Consider the following 22033-nt stretch of genomic DNA (forward strand, 5'->3'; position numbering starts at 1 on the left):
TTTACCCAGCATGCATCTCCAAACGTCTCGTGTCGTACATCCTGATGTATTTATGTCGTTATTTTGTCATTCTGGCACTGAAATGCTGATGCTTCAAAGTCATTGTAACAGACAATGACTTTGAAGCAAATTATCTATCCGTCCGTCTGTCTGTGAACCGCTCCAGAGTTCTGCTGCAGTAGAACAGCTGGTTCTCCACAGAACCAGGGTTCTGCTGCGTTTACACCGTCATTACCTGAGCCTCGGTAACGGGTCAGGACCGTTGAGGCTGGAGGGTCAGAATCTTCTACGGGGATGAAGATCTGATCCTCCAGGTTCAGGTGTGTGGACTGTACCATGTGGCCTCTGGAGGGGGGTGAGATGTGTTGGGGGTCAGACTTCTCTGGGGTCATGGAGGACGTGGCAGGAGTGGGCGTGGTCAAAGTCCTGCAGCAGAACAGACACGCGGTAACGTCTGAGCCGGTCTGCAGGTCTTGAGGGTCTCACAGAGTCCCGTTCCTCCCTGGAGGTGATGGATCTTCTCCTGGTGGAACGTTGCCCCCCCCCCTCTGCGCTGCAGGGGACACATTCCCGTCCCGCCAGTCTGCAGGGGTACCGGGTCTGACCCGGAGGAGTTAGAGAGCCTCTGATCACATGACCATCAGCCGTGTGACGGAGGCAGCTGTTCAGCCTGATGAGGATGATGATGAGGAAGTTCTTCTTCAATGGGTCCGCAGAGACAGACAGTGCCACAACGCTGGTCTGGACCTTCATCAGCGGTTCTGAAGAGCCACCAAAGTGCAGCCTGTGACTCCGCCCCTCCCACACAGCTGCATGAGACCAAAAGAACCGCTGGACCTGACTGGACCTGATCCAGGAAAGACCCAGCTTTTCTCCTGAGTGACCAGCTGTTTCTGTCAAGGTCCAGACTGCAGGGGATCCACAACTTCTGATCCTGCAGAGGTTCTGCTAGAACTTCTGATCCTGCAGAGGTTCTGGAGCAAAGTGACGGATCCACAACTTCTGATCCTGCAGAGGTTCTGCTAGAACTTCTGATCCTGCAGAGGTTCTGTAACCCAGTGACGGATCCAGAACTTCTGATCCTGCAGAGGTTCTGCTAGAACTTCTGATCCTGCAGAGGTTCTGGAGCAAAGTGACGGATCCACAACTTCTGATCCTGCAGAGGTTCTGCTAGAACTTCTGATCCTGCAGAGGTTCTGTAACCCAGTGACGGATCCAGAACTTCTGATCCTGCAGAGGTTCTGCTAGAACTACTGATCCTGCAGAGGTTCTGGAGCAAAGTGACTGATCCAGAACTTCTGATCCTGCAGAGGTTCTGCTAGAACTTCTGATCCTGCAGAGGTTCTGTAACCCAGTGACAGATCCAGAACTCCTGCCGGATCCTGCAGCAGAACCTCCTTCCAGACTTTAGAGGAGAACCTGTCTTTCTAGGTTCTACTGGTTCTGGTTTCATCTCCTCCAGGTTCGGGTTCGGTAGAGTCGTGGAGTCACCGCTCCTCCGTCCAGGCCGACAGCAGCGCGCATGCTCGCTCGCTCCCCCCGCCCCGCGCCCCTTCGGGTCTCCTCGGAGCGGAGCCGCGGAGGCGCTCAGAGTTGGAGGAGGACCGGCGGAGCTGGACTGGCGGGAGTGGAGGCCGTTTTCCCGCCGTTTCCTGTCGTCCTGGATGGAGCTGAGGAGCGGCTGAGTGACGGAGGGACCATGGGCGCGCTCTGCTGCCTTCTGGCGCTCGTGCTCCTTTTCCCCCGCGCGGCTCCCGCCCGCTGCCCCCGGCCGTGCACGTGCCCCCAGCTGGAGGAGTTGCACTGCACCTTCCGGTCGCTGCTGTCCGTCCCGGGGGGGCTGCCGGTGGAGCTGCGGCGCATCAACCTGGGGTCAGTTCGGGGGGGTCCGGTGGAGTTTCTGTTCCAGATTCAATGAGGTTCCGTTCTGTGACCCGGTTCTGATGTGATCTGTAGTGTTTCAGAATGATGACGTTCCTTCAAGTGGAACAGATCAAAGGGTTCTCATAGAAGCACGTTCTAGTAGATTCTGACACTTAGTAGAACTGTAGAACCACTGTGATGGATGTCGGGCTGTAGAACCAGAACCTCTGACTGGTCCTGGGCTCACGTTCTGATCGGTTCCGTTCAGCTTCGCTGTGGGGAAATTCTGAGAAACTTCATTAGATGAAATCTTCACCGTCAGCTAAAAATCTGCGGCTGTTAGAACTTTCTCTGTACTCTAGATGTGTTTAGGATCCATTCATGAAAATTCCCCTTAACTTTGACCTTTATCATTATCTTTAACCCTTAACTTAAACATAACTGGAACTCTTTAGTAAAACCTGTTCAGCCTTCAGCTCTCTTCTGTTTGCTGTTGGACTATGAGAAATAAACTCTTAACTTTACCCTAACTCTGCCCTTAACTGTACCCCTTAATTTACCCTTTAATGTCCCCCTTAGCCTCAGCATATTTACCTAACATCCCTTAACATTACCTTTAAATTTACCCTTATCTTTACATATTTACCTAAACTCTTGTGTTTTTTTACTTTAACATTCCCTTGGGTTCACCCCTAATTTTACCCCCTTAATTTTACCCTTAGCCTAACATTTATACAGAAACACTTTTTTAACCTTAACATTACCTTTAAATTTAGATTAAATTTTAAATCTACCTTGAATTTTACACTTTGCCTCAGCATATTTACCCACTCTTTTTTTCCTTAACATTGCCTTAACATTACCTCTTAACTTTATCCCTTTATTTAACCCTTGGTTATACATATTTACCTAACATCCCTTAACATTACCCCTTAATTTTACCCTTAGTTTAAGTTATTTACAGAAACTTTTATATTTACCCCAATTCTTCCCTTAACTTTACCCATTAATTGTATGCTTAGCCTCATCATATTTCCTAAACTCTTTTTTTTACCTTAACATTCCCTTAATTTTACCCTTAGTTATACAAATCCACCTAAACTTCCTTAACTTTACCCTTAAATTTACCCCTAAATTTTACCCTTAGTTTAACATATTAACCTAATGTCTTATTTTTAACCCTAATTCTTCCCTTAACTTTACCCATAATTTTACCCTTAGCTTAAACATATTTACCTAAACTCTTTTTTTTACCTTAACATTACCATTAACATAATCCCTTAATTTGACCCTTAGCTTTACATATTCATCTAACCTTAACTGAAGCCTTTAAAAAGAAGGCTAAAATTCAGACGCCAACCTCGGCTTTTTCTGAACTCTAAGATGAAACGGGATAAGTAGAACAGAATAAAACAAAGACTGGTGTTTTCTACACATAACAATAAACAGAAAACTTTGTAAGTGTTGTGTTTTTTTAGCTTTGCTAGCTTAGAAGTTTCCATTTAGCGATTGGAACACTGGTCTAAAGTAGCAGCAAATGTAGTCTTGAGACACGCGGCTGGGAGAACCAGTCATAAACGGATGTGGAGCAGAGAATCCTGAAGTTAACTGGAACCTTTGAACGAGCCGTCCACTGTCCAAGAGACCGCGAGACGTCAGCCATTGAAAGGCGTTTCAGCATTTCTCCCTAATGCAGGCACCGCCATGTTGGAGCCAGACGTCGTCACTAAGCACTAATTGGGATCTGACTCATGGTTTCTATGGTAACTACTCTAGCCAATCAGGATTGAGCTTGAAAGCCAGCAACAGGAAATCAGTCAATCAAAGCTTTTAAATGTTAGATATGGGGGTCGACAGGCCCCGCCTACTTTGATTAAGCCGCTGATTTGTCAGTTTATGACTTGAACTACAGACAACATAAGCTAACTTCCCTGAGGGCGGAGCGGCTCAGCTGACTTTGGGTCTGCGGTTCCAGGTTCAACAGACTGAGCGGGATCCCAGACGGGTCTGTGGGCGGTCTGAGGCAGCTGGAGCTGCTGATGCTTCATGGGAACAACATCCGCTCTGTGTCTGACGGTGCCTTCAGGGACCTCGGGGCTCTGCAGGTAATCTCTGAGGACAAATATGGACTCCTCAGGAAACAGGAAAGGGCAGATGGAATATTTTCAGTCCTGGCCTGAAGGACCGGATCCTGTCCAGCAGCAGCGTCAGTTTTCCAAATGGTGAATGGCTTTAGCATGGCGAACTGAAAAAGGGGCGTTTCCCTGTTGCTCGCACTTTTATGAAGTGGAATATTGTGAAAATGTAAGCCGTAAATCATTTGTTCAAGCTGAACAAAACAATATAAATACGACTATAAATAAAATGAGGGCGTGGTTAACAAACAACCTGTTGCCAAGGAAATCCAAACGTTTACTTTTGCCGTTTTTTCTAAAAGTTACATCGACCTTTTCGTCACGCTCAGGCAACCAAAACACGGAATGGTTGCTATGGAAACATACCAACAGAAAAACCGCCATTTTGAAAACAGTGTTGTTGTTTTTTCATGAATTTGTCCGAGCCGGGTGGCTGGAGAAGAGGGGGAGAGAAAAGAAGTCAGTCGGAGGGGGGGTATGTTGTCCATCTCTGCACACCTGCTTCAGGGCGGACCTGAAGTCCTCCGCCTGTCGTTTCAGATGCTGAAGATGAGCTACAACGAGCTGCAGGAGTTGCGCAGGAACACCCTCCAGGGTCTGCGCTCGTTGGCGCGGCTGCACCTGGACCACAACCGGCTGGAGTTCATCCACCCGCAGGCCTTTCAGGGCCTCACCTCCCTGAAGCTGCTGCAGCTGGAGGCCAACCGCCTGCAGCAGCTGCACCCGGACACCTTCTGCACCTTCACCGCCAGGGGCCTCCTCCACGTCTCCACCCTGCGACACCTCTACCTGTCCGAAAACGGACTCAGGTCCCTGCCGGCGCGGCTGCTGGACACCATGCCACAGCTGGAGAACCTGTACCTCCACGGGAACCCGTGGACCTGTGACTGTAGCATGAGGTGGTTCCAGGACTGGAAAAGTACCTTTCCAGGTGTGACTTCCGAAGCAGGAAAGCCTTCCAGGGCTCCTGAAGCCTCTAAAGCTTCTGAAGGTCCTGAAGCCTCTAAAGCTTCTGAAGCTCTTTAGGCTCCTGAAGCCTCTAAAGCTTCAGAAGCTTTAGAGGCTTCAGGACCTTCAGAAGCTTTAAAGCTTGAGAGGCTTTAGAGGCTTCAGGAGCTTCAGAAGCTTTAAAGGCTTCAGAAGCCTCAAATGCTTCTGAAGGTCCTGAAGCCTCAAAAGCTTCTGAAGCTCCTGAAGCCTCTAAAGCTCCTGAAGCTTTTTAAGTTCCTGAAGCCTGTAAAGCTTCTGAAGGTCCTGAAGCCTCTAAAGCTTCTGAAGCTCTTTAGGCTCCTGAAGCCTCTAAAGCTTCTGAAGCTTTAGAGGCTTCAGGACCTTCAGAAGCTTTAAAGCTTGAGAGGCTTTAGAGGCTTCAGGACCTTCAGAAGCTTTTGAGTCTTCAGGAGCTTCAGAAGCTTTAAAGGCTTCAGAAGCCTCAAAAGCTTCTGAAGCTCCTGAAGCCTCTAAAGCTTCTGAAGCTTTTTAAGTTCCTGAAGCCTGTAAAGCTTCTGAAGGTCTTGAAGCCTCAAAAGCTTCTGAAGCTCCTGAAGCCTCTAAAGCTTCTGAAGCTTTTTAAGCTCCTGAAGCTCCTGAAGCCTGTAAAGCTTCTGAAGGTCCTGAAGCCTCAAATGCTTCTGAAGGTCCTGAAGCCTCAAAAGCTTCTGAAGCCTCTGAAGCTTCTTAAGCTCCTGAAGCCTCTAAAGCTTCTGAAGGTCCTGAAGCCTCAAAAGCTTCTGAAGCTCCTGAAGCCTCTAAAGCTTCTGAAGCTCTTTAAGCTCCTGAAGCCTCAAAAGCTTCTGAAGCATTTAAAGCTTCTGAAGCTTATTAAGCTCCTGAAGCCTCAAAAGCTTGTGAAACCTTTAAAGCTTCTGAAGCTCTTGAAGTAAAGCAGTCTCCTCTATTGCCACAGGGATCCTGAAATGCAAGAAGGTCCCTCCAAGCAGCCGTCTGTGCCCCATCTGCTCCTCCCCCAGGCATCTTCACGGCACGGAGCTCCACGCCGCAGAGAACCTGGTCTGCAGCGTCCCCGTCATCAGCTTGGACTCTACCGAAGACCCTCCCCAAGGCGCCAACACTGAACGTCTGAGCATAGAGGACTTCAGGGACCCTGTGGGGAATGCCTCTCTGGAGCTGCAGGACGAACACAGAAACAAGGTGGACCTGGAGTGCAGGGTGGGCCCGCCACGGGACCTGGCAGAGACCACCTGGCAGCAGGTGACCCCGCTGCAGCTGTCCGTCAACATCAGCTTCTCCGTGGATCTGAAGTGTCCAGTGGGGTCAGGGAAGTACGAGCAGCTGTGGAGGCTGATTGCGTACTACAGCAGAGCTCCAGCTCACCTGGACCGAGGAGCTGTCCTGAACGGGGGCGGCCCCCCTGCCTACGCTTACACCCAGAACCCCGCCACAGACGCGCTGTACTACACCGGCCTGAGGGTCAGCATGGCCACCGGGCCGGCGTGGCTGATGCAGCCATCACTGGACCTGCAACTGGACCGAGCCCAGTCATCCCAGAACACGGTCTGGCTGGTCCTGAAAACCCGACTGTCAGAGACGCTGGACCTTCAGCTGCTGCCCCGCCAGAGGAGACCCTGGGTCTTGATCTGGTCCACAAACACCTCACAGGAAGTTCACAGCGCTGTGTTGGGGAGTGCCAGTCAGATGACCTGTAGCACCCACAGCTCGGAACCAGCAGGTGTCCGGTGGATACTGCCGGACGGCTCCATCATGGAAGCACCGGGTCCAGACAGGCGGGTCTCTGTGACCCAGGACGGACGTCTGCTCATCGGAGCAGTGACGCATGTTGACACGGGAGCGTACTACTGCATCGCCAAAGTCAACGGAGACTTTGCCGTCCACCCTTTTTATCTGGCAGTGTTCGAGTCCTCCGGTGCCCCCCCAGGGGGGGATGGACCCATGGTTTCCACGGAGACCCCTACGGGAAGCCCCATCTCCTTGAATTGTTCAGCGTCTGGCTCCCCTGAACCTGACGTCAGCTGGATTCTACCCGACAACAGCATAGTTGGCCTCCGAACCAACTCCTCCAGAGCTCAGGTGTTCTCCAACGGGACTCTGGTGATTCAGAAGGTCCAGGCCTCAGACGCCGGCTACTACAGGTGTGTCGCCATGAACAACCAAGGCACGGACACAGCAGCTTCAAAGGTCATCGTGCTCAAGCGCAGAGGACCGATGGGACCCTCGAGGAAGCCTCAGACAGGCCCTCAGCCTGCTGCAGGGGTCAGCACTCGGGTGGATGTCCTCGCTGGAGAAGCAGAGGAGGCGTCAGGAGCTCCTCAGATGGAGGAACCAACAAGCCGTCCCCATGCGGTTAGAAAAATCCCAGCAGAAGCTCTGGTTCTAGGCAGGAAGAGGCACCCGCACAGGAACGCCAGGAAGAACCACTCAGTACTACGGAATCCAAGTGGACCCATGGACCACAAAGTCCTGGTTGAGAGAAGAACAACAAATGTGACGAATAACAGAATAGATCCTGGAAAGTGGGCGAGCATTTTAGCTAAAATTAGGGACCGAAATAAAACATTGTCACTTCTTGTTCAGAATCAGTCCGAGAGCCGCACAAGTCTAGACCAGAGAGTCCCCATGTCTGTCCTGAAAGAACAACCAGACACCACCAAACACACCAGTTCAGACCAGAGAGTCCTGAAGGAACAACCAGAGACCACCAAACACACAGGTCCCGACCAGAGAGTCCTGAAGGAACAACCAGAGACCACCAAACACACCAGTCCAGACCAGAGAGTCCTTAAGGAACAACCAGAGACCACCAAACACACAGGTCCCGACCAGAGAGTCCTGAAGGAACAACCAGAGACCGCCAAACACACCAGTTCAGACCAGAGAGTCCTGAAGGAACAACCAGAGACCACCAAACACACCAGTCCAGACCAGAGAGTCCTTAAGGAACAACCAGAGACCACCAAACACACCAGTCCAGACCAGAGAGTCCTGAAGGAACAACCAGAGACCACCAAACACAAGAGTCCAGACCAGAAAGTCCTGAAGGAACAACCAGAGACCACCAAACACAAGAGTCCAGACCAGAGAGTCCTGAAGGAACAACCAGAGACCACCAAACACACCAGTCCAGACCAGAGAGTCCTGAAGGAACAACCAGAGACCACCAAACACAAGAGTCCAGACCAGAAAGTCCTGAAGGAACAACCAGAGACCACCAAACACAAGAGTCCAGACCAGAAAGTTCTGAAGGAACAACCAGAGACCACCAAACACACCAGTCCAGACCAGAGAGTCCTGAAGGAACAACCAGAGACCACCAAACACACCAGTCCAGACCAGAGAGTCCTGAAGGAACAACCAGAGACCACCAAACACAAGAGTCCAGACCAGAAAGTCCTGAAGGAACAACCAGAGACCACCAAACACACCAGTCCAGACCAGAGAGTCCTGAAGGAACAACCAGAGACCACCAAACACAAGAGTCCAGACCAAGTGGTGACCCCCTTCCCTAATACAGACCAGCCCCCCAACACTGCATTGCTGCCTGTTCCAGTGCAGTCCTTCACCCTCAGCCTGACATGGAACCATGAGCTAACCACAGGCGGAGGAGTTCTCCACCCACTCACCACCACCGCTCTAGTCCACACCTCCACGCCCCGGTGGAGCAGCACAAACCCCCCCAACAGCAGGACCCCCTCTCCTCCAAACACCAGACCTGGCAAAGGTAACCCTGATGGATCAGCCACCAGGCCTGGAAACTTGCAGGTCACTGAGACCCAGTCCCAGGTTCCAGACCTGTCCCTGTCTGGATTCATGCAGACATCAGTGGCCCCCACCCCTAAACCCCTCCCTCCCACCAGACAGTCCCGGACACGCCCACGCAAACCTGCCTCCAGGAGAAGGAACAGCGGGCGGAGGAAGAGACCCAACAGAAGGAAACACACTGCTGTGAAGGCTCCTCCCACAAGCGGGACCCCTGCCCCCACAAACAGAGAGCAATCAGAAGTAGCCCCCACCACCACCGTTGTTCAATTCAGCGATGGCCAAACGCCGTCCTTCAGCGAGGTGAGTCATGATCCTGATCCAAGAACCTCCTCAACACTAGCCTATTCATATGACGTGGAGGACAGCCTCCTGCTGGCCACGCCCCCTCTCCAACCCCCCTCAGCAGCCACGCCCTCTCTGAGATCGGCTCATGACAACCCGCCAGCCACAACCGAGAGTCCGTCGTTCCCATCGTCTCCACTGAGTTCCTCCCAGCTTCCAGGCACGCCGCAGGAACCAGTCCCTGCAGACCCTCTGCTGGACCCTGAGAGCTCCGTGGGGGGGTCACTGCTGGTGATCCGGACCTCAGCAGAGAACCCTGAGACCACAGCGCCACCTGCAGGATCTGCAAACACCCCCTCTGCTCCAGAAGAAGCTGTAGTCAAAATGTCCACAGCATCCTCTGATGCCCCGTCCCGGCCCGACCCAGTCCAACCTTCCAGAACCACACCGTACAGCCCTGCCCCCACCCCGTCTGCTACCAGAGACAGCCCCACCCTTGCACAGTTAAAACCACCACAGTCTGAGCTGCCCACAGAAACGCTGTCACTCAGCCCCCAGACCCAGTCCTGGGACAGCCGGTGGGCTGGACCCACTCCAGGAGGGAAGCCCTGGACCCCCCCGGGCCGCCTCCAGACCGTCAGCGTGAACGCAGAAGCAGATGCTCAGCTTCCCTGTGGGGGCCTGGCCGCGCTCTCACCGTCATGGACCAGAGCTGCTACCGGTATGTATGACTCAGACCCCCGCTCTCCATGACCTCACGGGAAAAGGGGGCGGGCCCAGCTCCTGTTAGCTGGGAGGTTGGGTAAGTGAGGGCTGTGACGGGACAGTTACACCAAGGTCAGACGTTCATGTGAGAAAAGCTTTTCAACAGAAACTATACTGCACCTCATCCCTGACTGTATCTGAGAACTGGACTGAGTGGCCCCGTCCCTCGCGGCATTCCAAACAGGAAGTAACCTCAAAATCCTTTAGACGTCTATGGAAAACTAAACAGCTGTTACTCATTCTATTGGTCAGAAGAACCGTCCTGGATCTGACAGCTTTTAACATCTTGATAATGTTTTCTTGATATTGAAGTCATAAACTGACCAATCAGATGCGTCCATAAAGTTAGGTGGAGCCTGCTGGCCCCCATGCCCGTCAAATGGTTTGATTGACATATTTAGTGGAAGGGGTGTGACCTACCACCATCTCACTTCTGATTGGCTAGAGTGGTTGGCATAGTAACAATGACTTACTGACCACGTCTGGCTCCAACATGGCGGCGTTTGTATTGTGAAAATGGTGACTGAATTGACTTTATTTGGTTGGAACCGGAATAAACCATTTTCTATCCAGTTCTCAGATACAGTCGATTTGAGACACCCCCCCCCCCCCAGTCCCCGATTGCGTCATCCATGTGTGACTGACCATCTGTAGATGGGTTCTTTGTTTGGATGGTTGAACACGGCTCCAGCTGAAGGTTCTGCCAGGTTTATTTGACTTTCTTGCACTTGTGAGGCTATTTGACACGGATGTATTTTATTTTGAAAGGACCTTGTAAACGTGAATGATTGCTGGTCACCAATGTAAAGTTGTGTTTTCTACGGTTGAACGTCTTGACTGTGGTTGTCCGTCTGCCTCCATTCATGGTTTCTGTGCTGGTCACTTAGCAGACGTGGGGTTGGGTCCAGTTCTGTGACCTGCAGACCATCTGTGACCTCCAGTTTGTCCTCCTCTAGGACAAAGGTTCACCCAGGGCAGCGGGACGCGGAGGTTTGAAGTCCACCCCAATGGCACACTGACCATCAGGAAGACCCAGATGACGGACAGCGGTCAGTACTTCTGCACAGTTCAGAACCAGCACGGTTTGAAGGAGGAGGCGGCGGTGAACTTTGTGGTCCAGCCCCCGTTGGCGACTCGGCACAGAGATGTTTCCGTGCGGTTTGGTGGCACCGTGGATCTGGAGTGTGAAGTGGAGGAGCGTCCTGAGTCTCTGGTTCTGTGGGTCCTCCCCAGTCAGGCGCGCTTGGCTGCAGGTTCAGAGGCATCCCAGCGACGTGTAGCCGTCCATAAGGACGGCACCCTCCAAATACAACAGGTGGATCTCTCAGACAGAGGCATGTACAGGTGTGTCACTGAAGCCGGGCTCAGTGCCGTCTCTGTGCACCTAAACGTCCTAGCAGAACCGCCCGTCATCCAGCAGGTGCAGTACGAGAACCAGACTCTGGCGGAGGGCAGCTCCACCTTCATCCACTGCACCGCCACAGGTGTGCCTCAACCAGTCATTCACTGGATCACACCAGATGGTGTCAGGTTTACCGCCATACAGCTGCTGACCCGACCAGACCTCCTCATCTTCCCCAACGGGACCCTCTATCTTCCCAAACTGGGACCGCAAAGCTCTGGTATCTACAAGTGTTACGCCAGCAACGCTCTGGCATCCAGCTGGAGGACTGTGACCGTGAACGTGAAGAGGAACCAAGCGCTGGCCAAGGCCACCATTACAACCTCCTCCCCCCAGAGGACAGACTGGGCTTACGGAGGTCGACTGCTGCTGGACTGCGTGGCGGCAGGACATCCAGAGCCCCGGATTCTCTGGAGGACTCCCTCTAAGAAGCTTGTGGATGCTCAGTACAGGTGAGTCTGAGGCCCACAGGTACACAAGCATCACTGTGTTCCACATCTGTGTGTTGCTGCTTTTCTTTGTACAGTTTTGACCCTCGGATCAGAGTCTTCCCCAACGGCACAATCGCTGTCCAGTCTGTGACTGAGAGGGACGCCGGGGACTACCTGTGCTTGGCCCGGAACAAGATGGGCGATGACTACGTCCAGCTGCGGGTCAACGTGCTGATGCGACCGGCTAAGATAGAGCAGAAGCAACCAAGATCCCAGCAGGAGGTGGTGTACGGTGGAGACCTGACGGTGGACTGTGTGGCCTCAGGGCTCCCTCCTCCCCAGATCAGCTGGGCACTGCCGGATGGCACCATGGTCAACCCGGGCTTGTCGAAAGATGCCGCTAGATCAGGACAGAGTCGCAGGTATGAGCCCTTTAAAAAAGCCAGTAGAAAGTCTAAAATGTTGGTGCTACTCCACCCACAAAGGAATAATCCTGGTTATCACTTTCAGGTATGGGGTGTTTGAGAATGGGACCCTTTACCTCAACCACGTGAGCCCACATGAAGAAGGCATCTACACCTGCTATGTAGAGAACCTACTTGGCAAAGACGAGGTGAAGGTCAGGGTGAGGGTCACCAATGGAGCTTCACCGCCACGAATCCAGGACAAAGGCTCAAACACTGCCAGAGTCCTCTATGGGGAAACAGCTACACTTGGGTGCATCGCCAATGGGAACCCAGTACCCACCATCACCTGGTGGTCTCCATCCAACAGAGTGATCCAACCAGGGAAGGAGAAATATTACGTCATGTCGAACGGATCCTTGGTAGTTCAAGACGCCCAAAGTTTGGATGAAGGGAACTACACCTGCAAGGCCAGCAGCAGTGCTGGACAGGACCATAAGGTCACCAGGCTGGAAGTTTCTACCCCGTTCCATGTAGCCGGTGGTGTGGGTGGAGCTGCTGACATCATCAAAGTGACTGCAGTTGAGGGTCAATCGAAAGTGGTGGACTGTGCACCCTTTGGAATTCCAGCGCCCCATGTGTTGTGGATTCTGCCAGGACATGTGGTCCTTCCTGCACCGTACCACAGCGACGGACTGACGGTTCATCCAAACGGCACCTTGGAAATGCGTTCACTGAAGACGTCCGACTCGGGACAGCTGGTTTGTTTTGCTCGTAAGGAAGGTGGTGAGGTCAGGATGGTGTTTAGCCTGGATGTGAGGAAAGCTGCCAGGATGACGCCAGCGAACGGTCCCATGGCAGAGAGCATACCTCTAACCCCGGGGAGTACCGTGTCTTTGAACTGCTCCTTTGACACTCTCACACTCCCACAGCTGACTTGGATCTTACCTGACGGCACAGTTTTGCTCAGAGGTGCTCGTCTTTTCAAGTTTTTTCACCGGCATGACGGCACTTTGGTCATCAGCAATCCATCAGCTGCAGAGTCTGGTACATACCGGTGTCTGGGCCAAAGTCCTGCCGGGCTCCTGGAGCGTGAGGTCACCCTGTCCCCAAGGATGAAGCCAGAAATCACCAGCAGGTACGAGTCCCCGGTCAGAGTCCTGACGGGGGACACACTGCTGCTCCACTGTCAGACCACCGGTGACCACGTCACACTGGTTTGGACCCTCCCCAGCGCCGTCATGCTGAACAGGCTCCAGAGAGCGGGTCGGTACGCCGTTCTAGACAACGGCACACTCGCCATCCGGCAGGTGTCTGTCCACGACCGGGGGCGTTACGTCTGCAGAGGTTCCAACCAGCACGGCAGCTCCCTGCTGTCCGTGTCAGTCAGCGTGATCGGACACGCTCCGCGAATCACCAGCGGCCCGCCCTCCGTGACGTACGCCAAACAGGGCGTGGCCGTGCAGCTGAACTGCGCTGCGACCGGGATGCCCAAGTCGGAGGTGGCGTGGGAAACCCCCGATAAGATGCGGCTGGCTGTCAGCGCCCAACCCCGGCTGTTTGGAAACAAGTATCTGCACCCTCAAGGCTCCCTGGTCATCCAGAGCCCCACCCACAGGGACTCCGGCGTCTACCGCTGCACCGCCAGGAACAACCTGGGCTCCGACTCCAGAGCCACGTTTCTCAACGTGTTCTGAGGACCGGCGCTGCCAAGCAAATGGAAAAGCTCCATGGACAAATGGGTTTGATGTCTGCCACTGCAAATGATCCTGGGGGGTTTGGAACTCCTCCCCCACCCCTACCGAGCTGATCAGCTAGAGGGACCATAGACTTTTTTAAGTTATTGAGGCTAATATTTATCTTAAAAACCAGCATTCTTCACCATTTGGATCTCAGGTTCTGGTTCTATCAGAACTCTTTGGTTCTGTCTGTTTTCTGTTTTTTTTATGTCGATGACTCCATGTTTCTAATAAAGCTTTGTTATTCCCAGACGCTGCCTGAAAGACCTTTTCACAGAGGAGGTTCGTGGACGTGAGGGGGCCTGGGGGGTGAGGGGGTCCAGAGGGTAGATGGGCGTTTTGGTCTGGTGCCCCCTAGAGGAGCAGTCATACTGCCGTGTTCACATGGGATGTGTGTTCAGGAACGCTCAGGACGCGTGTCCACATGTGAACATAGACTTAACACTGGAAGCAGCCGCTTGAAGCCGTGTTGTCAACGGTGTGAACGCAGCTGAAGTGCTTTTAAAGGTCAAAGGTCGTCATTGGTTTGATGTGACCCAGGTCACAGCCTGGGTCAACAGCTGCAAGAGAAACCCACATCGTCAGCCCTCCCCCACCGTGTTGCCAGCTTCTTCATGTGTGGACTCTCATTGATCCAGAAGTCCTGAGGTTTGTCTGCAGCATCTCTGAGGACCTCAGGTCTGCCTCCTCTGAGCCTCCTGGGAGCTCCTCCTCTGTGGAAGCGTCTGTCTGTCACAGAGCAGGAGGAGGCGGCCTTCCTCCGGTGGAGTGATGGAGCGTCTTCTGCAGGGAAAACATCTGCATGGAGAAAGTAGGTCACCACGCCGACCCGTCCAAACAGACCAGGACTGATGGTTCTGGGAACGGAGCCGCGCTCCTCTCCACGGAGAAGAAACATCTGGAACATCACTTCTGATCCTCTGTGCTGCAGGGAGGAGCAGCTCTGCTGCTGGAAAACCTGGAACTCAGGGTCTGGGTGGAGCAGAACCGCCTGATCCGGCTCGTTTTTCCGCTAGCCCCTCCCCCTCTATACCCATATCCATGTGGTTCTGGGCTCTGACTGACTGAACACACCTGTCCAGGTAATCTTCCGTGAGAAAGCAGAGGACGCTGGAAAAGACGGCCCGGTAGAAACGTCTTCATCCATCTGTCTGGAATGTAACAGAAATTAACATTTTCTCCAAAAGTTTATCTGTATTTATTACTATTATAAGGGTCCAAACGATGCAGCCTGATTGGTCGACCATTTCTGCAGAAAGTTTAGACCCGACCCACACGGTCACAGAGTTCCAGAAGGTCAAAGGGCGTTTTCAGGGTCTGAATCCAAGGACCCTGGTTCTAACCAGGCCTGGCTGTCATTCAGGGTTCTGTGCTGGTCTTTGCTGGACTCTGATTGGTTGAAAGGTACTTGAGTTTACACAGACACACACAGCAGCTGATGCTTCAGTCATTTAATTACCCCACAGCAGGGTGTGAGTGCAGCTGATGCAGGGCAGATGTGGAGTGAGGGTGACGGTCTGGACCTCAGAACGGCAGCGTGGGGGAGGGGGGGTTCCAGAGTGTCTTCTTCAAACAGGAAACGCCAGAAGAAGACGTGACGTCCACCTGTAGGAACCAAACCCGCCTCTGGGGGCGCTGTGGCTGCTGCCCCTCAGGGGCTATCAGTGTTTTATGGTCCAGGCACCTCAATCAGACGGGTTTGGTTTAGTTTGTTCTGGTCTGGTGTAGTTTGGTCTGATCTGGTCTGGTCTAGTTTGGTGTGGTGTTTTCTGGTCTAGTCTGATCTGGTTCAGTTTGTTATGGTGTGGTCCAGTTCGGTCTGATCTGGTCTGGTTTGATCTGGTCTAGTTTGGTCTGGCCTGGTCTAATTTTTTCTGTTCTGGTCTAGTTCGGCCTGGTCTGGTCTAGTTTGGTGTGGTGTTTTCTGGTCTAGTCTGATCTGGTTTAGTTTGTTATGGTGTGGTCCAGTTTGGTCTGATCTGGTCTGGTCTGATCCGGTCTAGTTTGGTCTGGTCTGGTTTGATCTGGTCTAGTTTGGTCTGGTCTGCTCTGCTTCAGCCTGGAGAACAGGACCGGTTGGTGAATCTGGGGACGATCCGTGATCTTCTAGTCCAGGAAGCGGTCCAGCATCTTCTGGATGTTCTGGAAGGCATCTCTGCCCAGGTAGTCGGCCTGTCCGGCCTCCCAGCGCCTGCGGTGCTGCAGCTCCTGCGTCTCTGCTGCCCCCTGCTGGGAGGAAGACTCCGTCAGTCTCAGAAAAGCTTTCCGTTCAGAGAAGCTGCTGGTTCCCTACAGGCGGAGAAGCTCCATCTTCTGCTTCCTCCACAGCTGGAGGTGGATCCTCTGGTCTCTCCGAGCATCCCGCCCCCTCTGGTGGCTGGGGGGCCTCTGTGGAGGGGGTCTGGGACCAACACGGTTCTGTTATTCACCTGTTCTCTGCAGCACAGACTTAGACTGAAGGACGGGAGAAGGTCCGGACGTCCGTCTCAGAAGACCAGGTAACGTACCAACTGGGGGTCCGGGTCCAGGTTCTGGAGCGGGGCAGTAAAGTGTGGCAGCAGAGAGCTGCAGGTGTCCAGGCGTTCTTGGACAGGAACCTCAGCGCGCTGCTCCGGGATCTGCAACAGAACCAAGCAGAAGAGAAGAACCAGTGGAGCTTCTACAGAACTAGGTCCTCGGACTGGGACCGTCCAAGGGCCTTTGGACGGTCCCCAAAGGTCCTTAGGGTTCTCCTGCTGCTCCACATCACACCTGAAGCTGCTGGACCAGGAGGAAAGTCCTTCCTTCCTACCTGCTGGTTCTCTGCTCTCCTGCCGGGCTGCCCCTCTGCAGAACGGCTGAGATGTTCCTTCCACCACAGGGACCAGAACCTCTCCAAGGGGTCTGGGGGGGCGGCCTCCCTCTGCCGGCTCCACGGCTTCAGGGCTCCTGTGAAGTGGACTATCTTGGCATGGTGGCCGAACCTGCAGCAGTTGACGAGTCTGAACCGCTGTTCATCTGTTCATTCAGAACCTTTAGAACCTTTAGAAGCCGAGGCCATAGCAGCAAGGTTCTGAGCGACTCACTGGGTGAAGGCTGGCAGGTAGCTGTAGCAGCAGCTGGAGATCAGGTTGTAGACGAACGGCAGGCGGTGGTGGAGGTTCTGCAGGGGCCAGCTGGAGAAGAAGGAGTTCAGGAGAACCTGGTCTGCTCCTGAGAGGAGACGCCGTTACACAATGACAGGGAAACACACACACACACACACAATGACAGGGAAACACAAACACACAATGACCAGGACTGCACACACAAACACGCATATAAACAGACACACATGCATGCACACACATACATACAAACACACACAAAATGTCCAGGACTGCACACACAAACACAAACATGCATGCACACATGCACACATATAGACAAACAACATATAGACCTCACACACATACACGTGCATGCACACACACCCATACGCGTGCATGCACACACATTAACACACAATGACCAGACCTGCACACACATTAACACACAGACACACACACATACACGTGCATGCACACACATTAACACACAATGACCAGACCTGCACACACATTAACACACACACACATACACGTGCATGCACATACATTAACACAGACACACAGCAGTCTTGTGTAAGTGCTGCCCTTTGCTCTAACCGTCCACGCCGGCGTGCTGCTCGGCGTGCTGCTCGGCGTGCTGCAGCAGCCTGGAGTGGGTGTGGAGGGACGGCGTGAAGACGAACACGCCGGAGTTGAAGCAGTCCGGCCAAGCGGGGTCGGGAGCAGCCGATAGCTCCTCCCTCTGGAAAAGCTCGTCCACGTTACTCAGAACCTGAGAGGAGCAGCGGGTCAGACCATGAGGGGGGGGTCTTGGTTTTCTGCAGGACACAGAACCATGTGGTGCTGATCCAGCAGGTTCACGGGTCAGCATGTGGACCTGAGGGGAGTCGGCCGCCCTTTGTTGACCTTCAGTGGGTGTTTTCATGGCGACCTTCATCGTAGCTTAGTCGTCTTAGTTTCAGCAATAAAACCCACTTTTATTGTGAAGGGTTAGAAAGGAAGTTACCAACTGCGTCCATCATGGTAGAAAACCCGTGTCGGTTCCCACAAGTTATCGTGTTTGTCTACAAAACAGACCAATGCCATGTGATGCATTCAGGGACTCAGCAAGGGTCCGTTCAAATGCATCAGAACATTGTTAACCCTTGGGCTATCTTAGATGACCCCCCCCTTCCATTGAGGTGTTCTCCCTACCATGACAAAGGTGGATAAAGGTGGAAAGATTTCATGTAATCCATGGACACCAGTGAAGATCACAAATCATTGAAGAAAAAAGGTTCAGAGCTCTGTCTAGTGGGTCTAGATGACCCAACTCCCAATGTTAAACTGACTAGGATAGAACAAGGGTAACCAGTGATGGAGCTGCATAACAGAGGCCCCTGAGGGCCCCCCTCCCAGCATGAGACCTGCCGTCTGCACTATGGTCTGTAAACAGAGTCCCCTATAGAAGAGGCGGTCCGGTTTCAGACTCCAGCCACCGTAGGACCCAAACAGAACGGTCGGTTCTTTCCCCTAACCGATTCCGATCCTGCACACGGTCAGTCAGACTGTGAACCAACCAGAACCCAGAGTTCTGGTTGGTTCACAGTCTGACTGACCAACCAGAACCCAGAGTTCTGGTTCACAGTCTGACTGACCAACCAGAACCCAGAGTTCTGGTTCACAGTCTGACTGAACGACCATAGAGTGGAGAATGAGCAGCCGAGTGTTCAGTGAAGGCGGCGCCTCCATCAGCGCATCGGCATCCTCTGAAATCTTTTCCACTGACTGACATTTGCTGGCCTCACAGTTCAGGGAGCTGCTTTGAGCTGGCAGCTAAAAATAAAACGTATTTGGACTAAAATAAACTGGAGGCCCGAGTTAAAAAGGCCTTTGACCCACAGAACTTCAGGTCCGTCTGAGCTGACCAGCCTTTGTTCTTTCTGAGGTTTCTCTAAAACTGTCAAATCCAACGTTTAGATTACAAATGTCAGCGTGTTTCAGTTTGGATGGAACAGAGAGGCTGCTTTCTGCAGTCTGAGTCCCTCTGCAGTCTCCTCCTCCTTAGAACCGGTCCCTGGACTTCACGTCTGTGTCTAGAACCCTACATGTAGAGCTGCTTTAGTGGGCGTGTCCCAACAGCAGTCAGTCTGGTTTGTCCCGCCCATTTCAGATAGGCTGAATGACATCAGTCATCCAACGCCCTCTGAACTGACTCCTAGCACCGCGTTAGCATCGTCTTCCGTCGTGGCGTCTTCTGTCTCTTTGATTACGTTTTTCCTGGAAATGGATCAATCGGGTTTTTGGCTGTCGGACACTGACAGCGACCTCGTGTCCGTACTCTGATAGATAGAGATACCAGATGAAGAGCTACAACATTCCTACAATGGGACGACAAAAACTGCAGATACCTGACGTAGTACTCTTAACCCTTGTGCTATCCTATAGGGTCAAGATGACCCGATCCTTTCATTGAGGTGTTCTCCCTACCATGACAAAGGTGGAAAGATTTCATGTAATCATGGACACCAGTGAAGATCACAAATCATTGAAGAAAAAAGGTTCAGAGCCCTGTCTAGTGGGTCTAGATGACCCACTGTCTAGTGGGTCTAGATGACCCCACTCCCAACGTTAAAGTGCCATGGATAGAACAAGGGTCATGAACTGTTTTTTGATAAAGACTTTCCACCTCTTTTTCTGTTTTCACATGAATCACCAGAGTCTAGACAGACGAGGATGTACCCGTTTCTGTAACTTATCATCACGACCGTGCCAGGACGGGTCAAACTAGTCCTGGTTCCGGTTATCTGAACCTGGCGGTTCTTCACGGGTCAAACCGCAGAGACCTTTCTGTCTGAAATTGTTGAACTCACCAGCGTGTCTGCTTCCAGGAAGACACATTTCCTGAACTGAGTCAGGGTCCAGCACTGGATCTTGGTGAGGCTGAGCTCGGGACATCTCCATGGAGACGGGGAGGGGTTCTGGCTGGGGAGGGGGTCCACCAGGACAACCTCGTCAAAGTCGGAGTGCAGGGAGAACCTGGAGGAGGAGACGACCTGTCAGGACTCTTCAGACGGACGGAGGATCGGTGAAGTTCCGGCGGCAGACCCACCTCCGCTGCTCAGAGACGTTTGGGGTAACCATGACAACGACGGGCCGCGTCGTACCGTGGCGCCGTAAACTGCGAGCCACAACTTCGGCGCCCTGGCAGTAGGAGTCTGAGGTGACCAGAGTCACAAACGCCTCGTCGGCTGCAGCAGGAAGGGCAGAAGACGTTCTGGATTTGAACCGACAGCTGTGCATCAGCGTCAGCACCGACTCAGGGAACTATGCTGGAGTTAGTTTGGGGGGTGACAGCTAAAGAAGTTCTACAGAAACATGTGGAACATGGCCGTGCAGAGGTTTCAGTGGAACCACGATCAATGATTTTCAACTGAAAGGACAAAGAAACAAAACGGAGTTCCACAAGGTTCTGTTCTCGGGTTCCTGTTTTTCATGACTCTCAGCTCCTCTTGTCTTTAGCGCGTTTTTCGTCTCTAACCCCTAGAAGGACCCTCAGCCTTCGTCTCATAGAAGGGGAGGGGTCTGCATTGGTGGCACCATCCCATTTCCCAGCATACATTTCTATCCGGTTCTGTTCTCCTTCCTGCAAGAACCTCCTAACAGAACCTCCATCAGCAGATCCAACAGCCGCAGCGTGGCGAGGAGAGCAAGCTCCTCCCTCTTCATCTCTGTGATCCTTCATCACCAAAGTACAGGCCACCTTCATCACCAAAAGATCCATTTGGACCCCGTCTGACCAGAACCCAGGAAGAACTGAGACCGTTTCAGAAACTAAAACGTCTAAACTGAACGTCAGAGTTCTCCATCAACAGAAACACACAAATACAGAAGATGGAACATTCCAGTTCATTGGGAGTTCCTTTCAAAATAAGACATCCTGTGCAGCAAACATGTTCCACCAGAAATGGTACTTTCCATGGATTAGCAATGGTACGGCCTAACCCGCTGGAGCCCCGCCCCCTGCCTGATGTGTCACAGGTTCAACCATGTTTTAGACAGAAATGATCAATTGTTGGTATCCATTCAGCCCCCCTCCCCCCACCTCACAGCAGGCGTCATAGTCCAGCTTTGCTTTGATCTCCCAGCTTTTTCAGCTGCACCTGAACATGAGACTTCAGGAAGAGGCAGGAGGACTCAAACCACAGCCTGTCAGAACCGTGAGGGGGCGGGCTGAGCACCTGAAGGCCCCCTCCCACCTGTAAGGAGCTTCAACATCACCTACCAGGCATTCCTGAGGTCTTCCCGGTCAGAGCTGGGGGGCTCAGTCTGCTGGGGGGTCAGGAGAACAGGACGCTGCAGAGGCTGGACCGCGGTCTGGAACTCAGCGTGTCGGGGGCCGGCTGGTCGTTCAACCGGCAGTGGGAGGGGGGTCGGCCGAGTGCGACCTTCCCAGCGGCTCCTCCCCCTGCTGTTGGAGGGGGGGCTGGTCCACCGACTCTCCACAGCTGCACAGAGGACATGAGGGTGTTTGCAGACCCCAATCCAGAACTGAATCCTCCGGTCCAGCCGGTGGTCGTCCTCTCTCTCGTGCAGGCATGGTGAAGAGAAGAGGGTCAAAGGTCATCTATCGGTTGACCTTTTTCAGGTCTGACGGGTCTATCAGAAAGGGGGTGACCCGGTCCACCGCTGCCCCACAGCGCAGGCCTTCAGGCAATGAGCACGGTGGTGTAGTGGTTAGCACTCCTGTCACACTGTGAGCAGGCTGTGGTTCAAATCCCTTCTGTGTGGAGTTTCTTGTGTGTCCCCCGTGCATGTGGGGGTGTCCTCAGACTTCCTCCCACAGTCCAAAAGCATGCTTGATGTGTGAGCTGGTGTCTAAAGTGGCCCTGGGTCAGAGTGACCCTGTGACCTGTCCAAGGAGTTAAGAGGAAGCATGGACGGATGGACTGGTGGACGTACGGAGGATTCAAACTGGCTTGTGCTGCTATGGTTTCTGAGTGATGATGTCATCACCCCCCTAGGTTCCTCCACAGTGAACCGGTCCGTCTCCTTAGAACTAGCTGGATTCCCAGAACCGTCTCCTGACAGCAGAGCCCAGCCTCAGTCTGCTGTAGACGTTCTCCTCACAGTTTCCATGGTGTGTGGGGTCATAGGTCAATGCTTTACCAGAGGGGAGTGGGAAGGGGGGGTTGTTACAATACAGTGTGTTTTTTGTCTGTTTTTGT

General features: G+C 53.0%; 2 protein-coding genes across 4 annotated transcripts; one reads left to right on the forward strand and one right to left on the reverse strand.

The window, feature by feature from the left end:
* Window positions 1–1394: 1394 nt before the first annotated feature.
* On the forward strand, window positions 1395–14010 carry mxra5a (matrix-remodelling associated 5a). Its single transcript, XM_011494480.4, has 7 exons — window positions 1395–1872; window positions 3839–3968; window positions 4539–4929; window positions 5905–9738; window positions 10739–11636; window positions 11711–12037; window positions 12126–14010. The coding sequence occupies exons 1-7, from the start codon at window positions 1523–1525 to the stop codon at window positions 13714–13716; spliced, it is 7521 nt and encodes a 2506-aa protein (XP_011492782.3). The 5' UTR covers window positions 1395–1522; the 3' UTR covers window positions 13717–14010.
* A 1488-nt stretch (window positions 14011–15498) lies between these two features.
* Window positions 15499–21225, reverse strand: gyg2 (glycogenin 2). Of its 3 annotated transcripts, none has more exons than XM_011494476.4 (9): window positions 21091–21225; window positions 19918–20056; window positions 19679–19844; window positions 17424–17598; window positions 16824–16950; window positions 16550–16721; window positions 16266–16376; window positions 16052–16159; window positions 15499–15987 (listed from the first exon to the last, which is right to left on the reverse strand). In XM_011494476.4, the coding sequence occupies exons 1-9, from the start codon at window positions 21095–21097 to the stop codon at window positions 15865–15867; spliced, it is 1128 nt and encodes a 375-aa protein (XP_011492778.1). In that variant the 5' UTR covers window positions 21098–21225; the 3' UTR covers window positions 15499–15864. The 3 variants fall into 3 exon arrangements, with proteins under 3 accessions (XP_011492778.1, XP_011492779.1, XP_011492781.1); XM_011494477.4 differs by having other exon boundaries at window positions 15653–15984; XM_011494479.4 differs by lacking the exon at window positions 15499–15987 and having other exon boundaries at window positions 16078–16194.
* Between the last annotated feature and the right edge of the window lie 808 nt (window positions 21226–22033).

The sequence above is a fragment of the Oryzias latipes genome, chromosome 2 (assembly GCF_053564925.1).
Source record: "Oryzias latipes strain Hd-rR chromosome 2, Olatipes_Hd-rR_3.1".
Classification (NCBI taxonomy): Eukaryota; Metazoa; Chordata; class Actinopteri; order Beloniformes; family Adrianichthyidae; genus Oryzias; species Oryzias latipes.

Coding starts and splice junctions, on each gene's coding strand:
- mxra5a (XM_011494480.4), top strand. CDS start 1,523: ATGCTCGCTCGCTCCCCCCGCCCCGCGCCCCTTCGGGTCTCCTCGGAG. Junction 1,873..3,838: donor CTGCGGCGCATCAACCTGGG/GTCAGTTCGGGG, acceptor CTGCGGTTCCAG/GTTCAACAGACTGAGCGGGA. Junction 12,038..12,125: donor AGATCAGGACAGAGTCGCAG/GTATGAGCCCTT, acceptor TATCACTTTCAG/GTATGGGGTGTTTGAGAATG.
- gyg2 (XM_011494476.4), bottom strand. Junction 19,845..19,917: donor AACGTCTCTGAGCAGCGGAG/GTGGGTCTGCCG, acceptor CTCCTCCTCCAG/GTTCTCCCTGCACTCCGACT. Junction 16,160..16,265: donor TGGACCCGGACCCCCAGTTG/GTACGTTACCTG, acceptor TGTTGGTCCCAG/ACCCCCTCCACAGAGGCCCC.